General features: G+C 42.1%; 1 protein-coding gene across 1 annotated transcript in view; it reads left to right on the top strand.

Moving 5' to 3' along the window:
• The window catches only part of CLDN15 (claudin 15), a 45,305-nt gene extending 33,270 nt beyond the window's left edge, over window positions 1-12,035 (top strand). Inside the window, exons 2-5 of the mRNA XM_072149987.1 lie at window positions 8,191-8,355; window positions 8,551-8,632; window positions 8,934-9,041; window positions 9,557-12,035. Of these exons, the coding sequence (XP_072006088.1) occupies window positions 8,191-8,355; window positions 8,551-8,632; window positions 8,934-9,041; window positions 9,557-9,683 (482 nt within the window). The 3' untranslated portion in view covers window positions 9,684-12,035. The remainder of the gene's footprint in view (window positions 1-8,190; window positions 8,356-8,550; window positions 8,633-8,933; window positions 9,042-9,556) is intronic.
• The last annotated feature ends 1,348 nt before the right edge of the window (window positions 12,036-13,383 follow it).

Genomic DNA, 13,383 nt, shown 5'->3' with positions numbered 1-13,383 from the left:
ATTTAGATCGAAAATGGTAATACAAACATTACTATTCTCCGACTCCATGGCCATCACCACCTTACTCAGCAGGTGAATCGTGGCATGTGAATTGTCCTTTCTACATGCAGATTGAAGGGGGTCCATGTGGCTCTACCGCCAAAGATTCGGCACATTCTCTAACAAACAAACTTTGTAAAGTGTATAATTTGTAGAACAAGTACTTCTGTCTGGCTGACACCTGGCCCTGACAAAACCCCTTAACAAATGCTGAACCTCTACTGTCTTGTTCACTATCGGCAAGTTGTGTGGCTCAGCATCTTACAGAGACCATATTTAAACCTGTATCTAGTGCAGCCTCGTCTGTAAAACCCAGCATTAAACCCCGTAAAGAGGTCACCCATATCTCTGCTTGACCTGGCACCTGGTATCTTCTTCATTCCTGCCGTAACCATACATTTCCTGTGTTTCTAATGTATCTTCCAATTTCTATTCCTTTCTCATATTTATTTCTTTTTGCATTCCCTGATCTTAAACTTCTGTTTCCTCTGCGCTACCTTCAACAAAGCGCATCCCCTTTTTAAAAAAAAAAAAAAAAAACAATACTTTGTTTCTCATAAGTTTTTTGAATTTTTTCAGCTCGGCTGTAACCCAAGGCTTGTTATTTGGATGGCACAATACCGATTGTGCGGAAATTCACCAAACTAACTCCAGCATCCAAGTCGGCATCCGCACTCCGCAATTGGTCCCAGTCATTGCAATCAAAGCATCACCATAATATCTCATCCCTTCCCTTCCACCAGCAGTGTCAAAACCAAGGTCTCAAAATCACAGGTCGGTATCTTGCTTCAAGCAAGACAAGAGTATGGCCTGATTTCCCCTGTGGAGTGAATAATACCGATCTTTAAGCAACTCACACGTTTACATAGGATACTTAACATAAGGGTAAGATCTCAGGAAAGAATACTCTTCCTGGCATTGCTGAAATCCCCTGTAAGTATTGGGTGGGCATCTACATATCTGTCCTCGATGGCTCTAACACCGGTCCTGCTGCAGGAAACTGCCTTGGGAAGTAAAACAGCTAAATAACTATATGTCCTGTACTATAGAGTCATGTGACCAAACTGCTCCATTCTGACCCGTCATTAGGGTTGAGTGGAACTGAGCCACAAAGTTTGGTTCCGTATTTCATTTTTGGTGGTTTTAATCACCAAACCACAAAATATGATTATATACAAAAATGGGACTAGCATGTCCAGGATAAAACAAACTCTCAACCGGCTCTGTGGACCAAAAAGGAAATGTGTTCTGCCACCTGGAAAATTGTGATGCAAAAAGGATGGATTGTTTCCAACATGAGGTTTTACTCTACAAAATTAATAAAACTTAAGAAAAGATATATTGAAATTTGGAATCGCCGTAATCTGACTGACCTGTAGATAACATAAAGATAACATATGACTTAGGAAACAAAAAAAAATAAAAAATCAATTACAGAATTTGTTTTCTCTCTTCCCCCCCCCCCTTACAAAAAATAATTTGAATCAATATAGCGCACAAGTGCTTCAATAAGGAGCTCACATGCAGGCACTTTCACATTTTCTGCACCCATTATGGTCTCCTACTGGAGATACTTACCTGCTCCGGCTCTCAGCTTTGCCTCTGGTGTTGATGTTCACAGCTGGGCCGGATGTGTCTGCAGTCATGTGACCACCGATCAGTGGCCTTAGTGGTCACAGAAATGGGAGTGTTGACGTCACAGCTGAACTGGAAAACATTTCCTTTTTTTTCTCTCCAGCTTCCCAATGGTTTTCCATTTCAACTAAAAAATTTTAAATGGAAAAAACACAAACAAAAAAATATATAGATTCTCTTTAGACATATATAAAATGAATAGAAATATTTTCCTAAGTGGCAGCGGGGTCTTTGGGCTTGTTGTCACTTGATACGCTTTAAAGGGGCCGGCCACATTACGTCAAGATCTTGTAATGTGTAAGTGTGTGGGGGGGGGGGGGCAGGATATTAGGTAATTTAGTAATAGTTCCTCTCCGCTTTCTTAATATGTAAAAAGAAGTTACCTAAGAATATTCCCCCAGTTATATCTTATTACCTCCCCCCCCCTACTATAACTAGACTTTCCATTAATCTGGTTGAAGAAAACATTTGGGGATGTTTTTAGATCAACTTTTTCTCTGTTCCCAGATGAATTCCGACTCAACCATGTAGCCTGTTATGTCCAACCCTCTGACGATATATCACATGTCTTCAAGGTTACTATACAGAACACTCCGATCTTCCAGGACTTAATGTCCCTACACATTTTCCTCTCTTCGTGTAGCCATCTATTGTGGTTTTGTAGTCTCGATGAGCGTTATCTGACACTGCTTGGATTTTAGTAACTATACTGTGGTATTAGGAAGGCCTGGACGCAGTTCAGCATCTTGAGGCTGTACATGTACCGGTGGCTCCAGAAGAAACTCTACAAAATCTATTTAAATCATGATCTGGAACAAAACATTTTGCAGTTTGTACAAGAGGAAGAGAAGACCAAGAAAAACTCTACAATTGGACTTTGTAAACTTAGAATACAAACACAAACATAAAATTATAATTCCCCCCCATAAACTTGATTAAGATTTGGTGTCATGGGAAATCTGGCAGTACTTCATCAAAGAAATTCTGTTGGGTTTCCTTGTCATTACCTTGTAAGTGTCAGACGGTTTATGAAATGCTGATGAAGATTAACCTGTTTGCCATATATACACAGAGATTACTAATGATCACTCGGTACTGGACATGTCTGAGGGCAACGTTCCAGCACATTCCAGTGTAGGCCGCAAAAAGATTATCCCCTGAATGCATATCAATCCATTCAGGTGGATATTTGTTAACTGAATGGCAAGAAAGAGTATCGTACCTGGTAACGACACTGCCGGCAACAATAGAGAAAGCTCCTCCATGTAAAATCGGGCAGGTCACCTTATCTGCAGGAGCCTCCGGGAGCAAATTACCTACTGAGAAAGGACTTAACGTGCCTCATAGAAACCTGTTAGATCTATTAAGCTTATTATTGCCATAATTACGTTGTTGTGTGCCAGTGATTCTGTGTCCAAAGTTCTGCCATAATGGGTGATAGGATTTTCAGGTAATTGTGGTGCCCAACCTGTCCATCAAGTTACCGTAGCATATTAAGACTTTATGTAGAGAAAAAAAAGACTTTGGCTCAACCTTCGCTAGAACATGTCAAAGGCTCCAGTACACTAATTAATGGAGCGTAGAGCCGGACTGAAACCAAGTGGAAGAACCATTCACAAAAGTTCATGAAAAAGATCCTACTGACATATTTCGGGAACTGATGGCCTTAGTCCTAGCTCTAAGCTTTGACCTCATGCCGGAAATGGGTCTTTCACGATATGCTTTTAATAGACCTATTCTAAAAAAAGTTTAATATTTCTCATGCTGGAACTTCATTTTTGAAGTTTTGTGAAGAAGAATACATTTCTTAAGACATATTTGCATGAAGACAACATGAGATGGGCATTATGGTATGGTATATCGGGCATTGCCTAGAATGGGGTACAGAGTCTATGGAATACCTACATTTTGCATCCTAAGCTCCCATTAGGTTACGGTAAGAACTTTGTTGTCAGATTCCTAAGTTGCGATCACCAATAGCCATCAACTGGCCCCAAGTAAAGCCATTGGATGGAGATGTAGTTAGTCAAGGGTTGGAAGTAGGAGTAAGTTAACAAATACAAAGTGATAAATCCTTAAAGAGTTGGGACTTACCCATCCCCAATGGCATGGAAGCTCCTTGTGTCATGTGTTATTATCAAGGGGGGAGTGTGTTATTATCAAGGGGAGAAAGAAACGGACAGTCGCCTGATCACTCAAATGTCTGTAAACATTAAGGAAGAATTATGAACCTCCATACAACTGTGCATGTCATGTGACCAGGGTGATATCACCTGAAGTTTCCCCCTCACCCTCGGGAAACAGCTCCATCATGCATCGATTTAACATTAAAAATACCTACTATGTCTCCTCCCAACATCGCTTCCCCCCTCCGGACATCATACATGTCTGCCCCACTGCTTGTTGGTCACTCCCATGGGACTAGGGACATAGCTCTTACATTTCCATGTTGGCACTTTGTGATAAATTAATGGGTTTTAGTTGTAGTTTTGGCACTCAACCTCAAAAGGTCAAACATCACTGCTCCATGGATCTGAGGTCTTCCAATGGCATTGATCACTGGAATGGGAAGAGATGAGAGATGACCTTCTGGACAGATCACCGTACTAAACTCTCATGTCCTAAATGAGAAGTGGTACCACAATACCTTGGAGAGAATGGTGGAAAGCATCACTAGTCTTGACTCCATGCAGCTAAATAGACTTCAGTCTATATTCTGGTTGACACAGAACCTTTCCGATGTAGACCCAAAGCTTGAATGGACAAACTAAATAAAACAAACATAAGTTCTAGCTCTGAACCAATATGACTAATGAGGACGAAAGCCCAGGTCACCCTCATATCCCAATCCAAAGCCAGTGACAACCCAGCCTGGGAAATCGATAGAGGTTACATTGGCCATGGAGGTCACATCTGGTCCTCCTTGGGAAGTATATTTTATCAAATATCAAACACCAACTTAAAGGGAACCTACCACCACAAATCTACCTATAAAGGTAGATCGGGTGGTAGGTGGATCAATGGGACGTGAGGATAGCCCTTTTAAGGGCTAATCCTCACGTACCCACACTTTTTTGTTAACTTTTATTAAACTTGTATGCAAATTTACTTATGCGGCTGCTGGGGCATGGAGTAGCCACATCTGAGGTTACATGGCGCGGCTACTCCACGCCCCGGTAGCCTCTTTTCCGCTCCTACTCACCATCTTCGGCGCCTGCGCGGTCACTGCTCCGAAACAGGCGCGGGCCTGCTCTTCTGCGCATGCGCAGACGGCAGGAATGCCGGACGAGGGCGCGCAGCTCCGCGTAGCTGCGCGCTGAAGATGGCGAGTAGGAGGGGAAAAGAGGCTACCGGGGCATGGAGTAGCCGCCTCGTGTAACCTCAGATGCGGCTACTCCACGCCCCAGTAGCTGCATAAGTAAATTTGCATACAAGTTTAATAAAAATGAACAAAAAAGTGTGGGGACGTGAGGATTAGCCCTTAAAAGGGCTATCCTCACGTCCCATTGATCCACCTACCACCCGATCTACCTTTATAGGTAGATTTGTGGTGGTGGGTTCCCTTTAAACCATATTAATTTATTAATTCAGCAATTGGGTTTATTAGGTAACCATAATGACCTATGTGACCGGTTATGCCAACCTTCACAGCATACCTGATGCTTCATAGCAAAGGCACAGAACCAGGTCCTGCCTCGTCATGTTTAGTAGGTTGACCTTATCTTATCATCCAGGTAGCTAGAAGGGAATATTGGTCTTATAGTTCATAAAATATTACTCAAATATTATCATGCCATAAAAATTGTGATATCGCCGAGGTATCTGCTGATAGGCAAACCTCTGACCCGAGACACTTTATGTCTATTGGCAATAAGTAATAACGGGTAAATTTTTCCATCATGGCACAATACTCCGGATACAACCAGAGCTGCGTTCTCTGTTCTGATGTTTATTTTCGAGAATCAGAACCTGACACCTCACTATTGCCTCCTGCTGGTTGGGTGTCCATGCGGACAATGATCTGCTGGTGATCTGTGTTGAGGATCTGGATCACAACCTTTCATAGTTTGCCGGTGTGGAGCACCAGGGGTCGGGGAACTTATATGAGTAGATATACACGGACACTGGAAGTCATGAGACCTTATCGATGGTTTGGGTTATGGATCAAGCTCAGCTGTGCTGTTATATAGAAGAGTCCTGTGAACTATCGTTGTGAAGTGGTTCCGGGAGGTAACTCTTAATACTGATCATTGGTGGCAACGTGATATAACGGGGGGAGGAGGTTATATGTTTCCAGCTCATTACCTCTGAAGTTTTCAGGGCTGAAAGTGGAGAAGTTTTCAATGAGGCCATTAATCAGAATAATTGCGGCTTAATCCTTCTTTTAAAGCACATCACGTACTGTGTGAACGGCAGCTGTGCCAACACTGTATAATGCAGCATCGATGACCCAAGTCTCAGGCAAGCCTGCTTAGAGGGAATCTGTCAGCAGTGTTATAGTACTGACCATGCAAAGTTTCTCGTAAAATAAGACAGCTGTATAATCATATCTTTGCTTTATTTTTGGTAGTAGCAGCAATTTTATATTCCAGGATTGTAGCCTACACAGCTTTGCGCTTGGCTCTCTCCAATGCTCTGCTTTAGAGTTCCACCCATTGCTCTGAGTAAAAGTTGTAGCAGGGTTCTGGCTTATGGCTACAGAAGTGCAGAGGTCTCAGATCACAGCAATGTGAGGACACGCCACTAGTGCATTTGGAGAAGCTACAATCCTGGAATAAAACTACATTTTTCATAGTTCAGCTGCTACTAATAACATACAAAAAAATATGATTTTATACATCTCCAAGGACAATACCTAACACTGTCTGCTGTCTGCAAGGTCACACCTGATGATACATTCCCGTGTGTAAGAACTTTAACATAGACTGGACAGTGAGATCTCACTATAGTAACACTGGCCTCAGATCTCATCTGAGAACTTTGTATGATTCCATGTGACATCATGCTGGACTCTACTAGTTCCATTACGAAGCAAGATGGAACAAGCCCACTCTTGTAATTCCCATCCATTGTAGAGGGGAAGGGTGCTAGGGCTCTCTGACTGGTTTGCCATTTTCAAACCCTCTTTAATTGACCTTTAGGAAAGTGAAGCTGAATTGAGCTGTGGTCCAGCCTTCCCATGAGATTCAAAGTAATCTTTACGTTCCTTCAAGGGAACATGTCACCAAATTTTCACCAACAAACCATAGCCCTATACTTGTATCCACACTGATTTTAGCTAAAAATACATAGTTCCTATCCCCAGAAAATGAACTTTGTAAGCCTACCTGCCAAAAGGAGCTTCATCAAAAGTCCTTCCTTTTGGCAGAGCAGAGGATGACTCACTGAGCAGAAGGGAGAGGGGATGAGGGACATGTCAGGAGACATGAGCTGAGAGAGACACTACCCAGCATGAATAACTCATGCAGGGTACCAGGTAGGCTTACAAAGCTAATTGTATGGGGATAGGAACTATGCAGTGTTGGCCAGAGTTAATAAAGTACATTAGATTTATTAGTGAAAATCTTATGATAGGTTCCCTTTCAATTTTCCACATCCCACAGGGGATGTATAGGACAATCATGGAGCATCATAACATACCTAAACGAAGGTGATACGAACAACCCGCACAAGTGTGAAAGCAGGTGTTTGGATGAAGGCCAAGATATGAGAGTGTTTCGACATCAGTGCAATTTGTAGATTTTCCAATAAAGGAGCCAATGATCACAATCAGGAATGATAGTCAGGAGGCAATGTGTCACATTACACTACTAAGCTGCGGCTCTATCTTTGTGAGGTAGTCAGTGGAATAGCACTTTAAAGTGAAATTACTGTGATACATCACTAATTAACTGTAAGCCTTTGGTCTTTACGTCTTGGAAGGTCCCATGATGGGTGGAATAAAGAATAAAGTCTCGAGATTTAGCATCCTAAAGCCTTCAAATGCTCGTCCAGGATCTCTGTAACTTTTAAGTGTTATTTAAGTAGTGACGGTCATATATTTTGTGAAAGAAAGACAGGGGTTGAGTTTTCAGGCTGCTTTTGGGTAGAGTTAACTCCAGAAGACAAAAAAGGGGTGATGTAGACATTTGGAGGTCCCTATTCGACTTTGTTATCGACATTGAGTGAAGACATTTTAAGAGACTTCTTCGGAATTCTTTGGGGACACTTGAGAAGTTCATGGTTTAGGTTTTGAGGAGACCACTTTCACATTGTGAAGCCTACGGGCCTCTGTCATGGATGATACCATCATAACTTTAGGTGTATAGTTTCGTTCTCTACTTAAAATCTCCTTAGTTCTCATCAACTTTTCCTGCGAGTAGGAGTGGCAAAACAAGGAAGAAAAAACAATGTTCTTCAAAAGTCCATCAACCTTCTATGGACGATAGGAGGTCATCGTGATGTTATACAGTAATGATCTTTATATGGAGAATTATTGGTGGAATCTCTTAAGGATCCTTCTGATTGCCTTCACAGGATACATTCAGGCTTCCAGGGCTCTGATGATTACCGCATTGGTCTTTGGTTTCTTTGCATGCTTGTTGGGGATGCTTGGGCTTCAGTGCACGAAGGTTGCAGAAGGTAACATAGCACTGAAAGGAAAACTTTCAACTGCGTCTGGAGCCATCTCGATATTTGCAGGTGAGATAATTTACAATTTTCCAAAATGATTTCTGTAAATTCCAAAGAAATACAAGTGACCAACAAGAAAACCCATCCATGATTGCCTCCATATGTCATGCTCCTGGTATAAATGGGTCTTGGTTCTGCCAAGGAGCTTCACTTTTCGATAGATTTCTAATATAATTTTCAATTCACTCAATGTTTTTTCTTCAGGTATCTGTGCCGGGATCTCTGTCTCGTGGTATGCCTTCAACATTACCAAAGATTTCTTCAACCCCTTGTTCCCTGGCACCAAGTATGTACTGATTATCTATAGGCTATTTAGCCCTCCTATAAGTTAACCTACATCAATAAAACAAACTGATCCAACAAAATGGCTTTTGGCCTTGGCAGTAGTTTCCAAGTGTTCTGTCCGATTATGTCCTGACCTGGCCCTCGGTATAGGCTTCACAGCTTATTATCAAAGCCAAGTTGGCCCACCAGCTGGTCTTCATACTAGACAAGATATAGTCCTGACCCCCATTTTGAAAGGACATTTATTGGTGCTCCATCCTGCTTTCTTCCACCGTTGAGATGTGGGTTTTCTTTTTTTACAGATATGAGATTGGTCCAGCACTTTATCTCGGCTGGTCAGGTGCCCTTCTGGACGTTGTTGGTGGAGGAGTGATGTGCTGCTCATACAAACAAGTGGCCAAAGCCAACAAGTAAGTACAAAGATGCAGCTCTCTCCTCTCTCAAGGAGATACAGCAAGCCATGGAAGTTTAATAGAGAGTCACCATAATTCTTAAATAAAGGGGTTTTCGCACTAAACAAGTTAGTTTCTATGCACAGGATAGGACCTAATTTGCTGATCGTGGGGGTCTCAGTGATAAGACCCCCACAGATCGCTATGTCCAATGTACCCCAGTCTGATCCCTTGTCGCTCCTTGAGATGTCCGGCTGCGCGTGTCAGGGTTGCCCCATTCACTTCTATGGAGCTAAGAGAGATTGCAGAGTGCGCAGCTGCTCCGGTCATCTCAAGGGGTGACTGGGGGTACAAAAATTCCCTGTTCTCATTATCTGTGGGGGTCTCATCACTGTCCTGTGGATAGGGCCTAACTTGTTTTGTGGGAAAACCCCTTTAAAATAGAAATATTCTCCAGCACACATAATTGTCTACATACAACCCAAGCTTAGGTCAGGCTGAGTATTATAATATTATGCTATATGTTTCTGCAGGAAATACACCTACAACTACCGTCCAGCAAATGCCCAATCCTCATCTAAGGCTGCCCCTCAAGCTGCGCTGCCTCGATATGAATCCAGCAACAGTATCTCCAAGTATGGGAAGAACGCATATGTATAGATCTACAGATAGGTGAGAACTATCTCAGAAGCTTTAGATAGTCTCACAAGAACATGACTTTTATTGCCCATACAAGTCAAGCTCAACTGTCTCCATCATGGTCCGTCTGCATTTTCAGTCATCCAAACTTCACGCGTTGCTGCTCTCCTTGATATTCCTGGTGTGGACATGTTGATGTTAGTATCAAAAAGTTGAATTATATTCTGTTGCTAAATTGTTCTCCGAAGGCCTACATCAAAATAATTGATGCCAAACTAAAGAGATGACAATCAATCCTCACAGCTGCTTATTTCCCCGATAATTATAGTCAAATCATTTTTGTAAATCAACTTTTTTTTAGTCCTGTTCTCCAAAGTTTTTGATTTGTCTTTTTGTAAATATTCACAAGTCTTTGATGTTTTTTGTACTCAAATATTATCGAATTTTGCTACCAAAGAAAAATCTTTCACTTATGGACTTAATCACATCAGCCCCAAATTGTTAAGGAACGTATGAATAGTCATGTAGATTTGATTTAAAGGTTCATTTTAAAGGAAGGTGGTGGATCTGACCACGAGGCTTGAGAAGGACCACCTGGAAAAAAATGTCATCTTTGGAACTGAGGAAGAAGGTTTGAAGAGGCTAAATGATGACTTCCCTTTTGTAACCAAAATCTGGACAACTGTGAAGACTTATTTGAGTTGAATTCTAAATATTAATGGTGTCCATCACATCAAACCACACCAAAACCTCAACCAACCGTCCGAATGTTTGACTTGTCTTGCTGAAAACATCCTAAAATTGTAAAATGTTTCTTTTTTAGTCTTATTTTATACCTTCATCAATTTCAATAGTCAACAATACTTGACACATCTCCGATGTTTGACTTTTTGAGGACCTTGATCTCCGGAATGATTGATGATTTTTACATCTTGCACCGGTCATGACGGCTTCAAGGGTAGATGATCGATGTTAGTTGCCATTTTGATCTTGTAGATCTCTGGAAGGATTGAAAATTTCACAATCTGAACAGGTCATAGTGGGTAGTTGTTGAATCTTGGTCTTTGTCGTGTTGATGACCAAAATATTCAGAATGATTGAAAATGTCTCACAGGTCATGATGGGTTTCTGGAAGTTGATCTTGGTGAATTTCACCTTTGCTCTTCGCCGTTTATTGTGGTGTTGGTGAACCAATTCTACTGCCTCTGATGACAATTCCAGACCATCTAAAAACCATCTGATGAATCAAACACTCAACCTCCCTTCGACACTCATGACCTCATCCTAATGCTTTTTCATGCATAATTTTGGTACCAAATATGACATCGTAAGACTTGGCCGTGTCTTTACCAGTTTGATCTACAGGACTCTTCAGATCTTCAGAAGAGTCTTTCAAAATAAGGTCAAGTCAAGTCAATCGAGCTTTGCCTTATAATGTCTCATAACTGGCCGGGGAGTGTGTATGTAAAGGGCTTGTCACTATGGATGAGTGGAACTGTTGAGGTTTGGGTTCATCTGAACGCTAACCCACACTGATGTTACCGGTGCGTTTTTTAACCCTTTAAAGGCTGCTTGCACAGCACTTAGGAACACTTAAAGAGTTAGCACCCATGATCGGGACTCGAAGCCACAATGTTTGTCACGGACCCAAACATTGCGGTTGTCACGGCACACAAAAATCGAAAGGTCCATCAGCATCAGGCAAGGGGTTGGTAAAATCAGGAAAAAAATTTTATTGAAAAAACATCAAAGTTAAAAGTGATCACAGGGAAAAACACAGGTTGCGCGTTTCAGACCCCATCCGTGGGTCCTTAGTCATACCTCACTTCCGGTTGTCACACTTCCGTTGAAGAAGATTAAAACATTGAAGAGTTTCTCTTCTGGTAAGAAAAACGAGTCGTCAACTTTTAGAACTTTTATTTTTGTTTTTTAGTTATGATCTTAAAAAAAAAAAAACAGTGTTTTACAATGCACCAAATTACAGCTTTGATATCCAGAAGTAATATTTGCTGCCACTAGTGATCAATCAGTAGTACTACAAGTATAAAATGATCTTCCAAAATTTACTACGAATCCTACAATTATTAGCAACAAAAACAACAACAACACTCCAATAGAAAAATACATTATATACTTTGACTTACAAAAATTATTTTATTTTTTTGGAGATTTTTACTACATTTATCTGCAAAGTAGTTTTACCCGATGTTATCGAATTTTTTTTATGGAAAAGTTAACGAAAGTTTGTGCCAGTAGTTTTATATCGTTGTCCGCGGCTCAGAATTTTTTGCATTTGTAATAAATCTAGAGAATAAAAGTGTATATTTCTGTTTAATTTGATGTAATTTGTAATAAAAAATATTTTTTACATAGGCTGAGACTATAATGTGGATTTATCCATTACTTTTCACACGATAGTCCCTGAGTGGGAGGTAGGTACTGGAACACTACTGCCCAGGTGTTGCCTTGGTTATATATAGAGTATAGTTTCAAATATTTAGACCTTCTAATATCAAATTCACAACCAGGGCTGGATTGTGGGGGGAGGGCAAACTGGGCAATTGCCCAGGGCCCCCATTACCATGAGGGCCCCCTACCACTCACATCACTTGGCAGAAGGCAGAACAGGAGGCCCCTGAAGCACCTCAATAAGTAGATAGGAGGTCAGGTAGTCAGGGCTGCAGCTTCTCTCTCCTCCTTCCTGATTCTCTTCTCGGACAGAGGCAGGGGGTGCTGTGTGTCTCCAGCTTCTGGGCTGTAGGAATATTATCGCCCCTACAAGTCAGAAATCACTTCCTACATCTGGTACTAGAATCAGCTTCTTGGGGAATGGAGGATGCGTCCCTTCTGCCTTATTTCAATCTGTGGTTTCAGGACCTTTGGAAGAATGAAGGTTCTGAAATGGCCCAGACCACACCCCTCCATGAATATCAGACCCCAGACCTGACTCCTGTATGAATATCAGACCCCAGCCCTGACCTCTGTATGAATATCAGACCCCAGACCTGACCCCTATATGAATATCAGACCCCAGACCTGACCCCTGTATGAATATCAGACCCCAGACATGACCCCTGTATGAATATCAGACCCCAGACCAGAACCCTGTATGAATATCAGACCCCAGACCTGACCCCTATATGAATATCAGACCCCAGACATGACCCCTCCATGAATATCAGACCCCCAGACCTGACCCCTGTATGAATATCAGACCCCAGACCTGACCCCTATATGAATATCAGACCCCAGACTGGACCCCTGTATGAATATCAGACCCCAGACCAGACCCCTATATAAACACCAGACCCCAGACCTGACCCCTATATGAATATCAGACCCCAGACCTGACCCCTATATGAATATCAGACCCCAGACCTGACCCCTGTATGAATATCAGACCCCAGACCTGACCCCTGTATGAACATCAGACCCCAGACCTGACCCCTATATGAATATCAGACCCCAGACCTGACCCCTATATGAATACCAGACCCCAGACCTGACCCCTGTATGAATATCAGACCTCAGACCTGACCCCTGCATGAATATCAGACCCCAGACCTGACCCCTATATAAACACCAGACCCCAGACCTGACCCCTGTATGAATATCAGACCCCAGACCTGACCCCTATATAAACACCAGACCCCAGACCTGACCCCTATATGAATATCAGACCCCAGACCTGACCCCTATATGAATATCAGACCCCAGACCT

This window comes from Engystomops pustulosus, chromosome 4 (assembly GCF_040894005.1).
Source record: "Engystomops pustulosus chromosome 4, aEngPut4.maternal, whole genome shotgun sequence".
Classification (NCBI taxonomy): domain Eukaryota; kingdom Metazoa; phylum Chordata; class Amphibia; order Anura; family Leptodactylidae; genus Engystomops; species Engystomops pustulosus.
The sequence above is the reverse complement of the archived record's forward strand: the minus strand, read 5'-3'. Positions and strand labels throughout refer to the sequence as shown.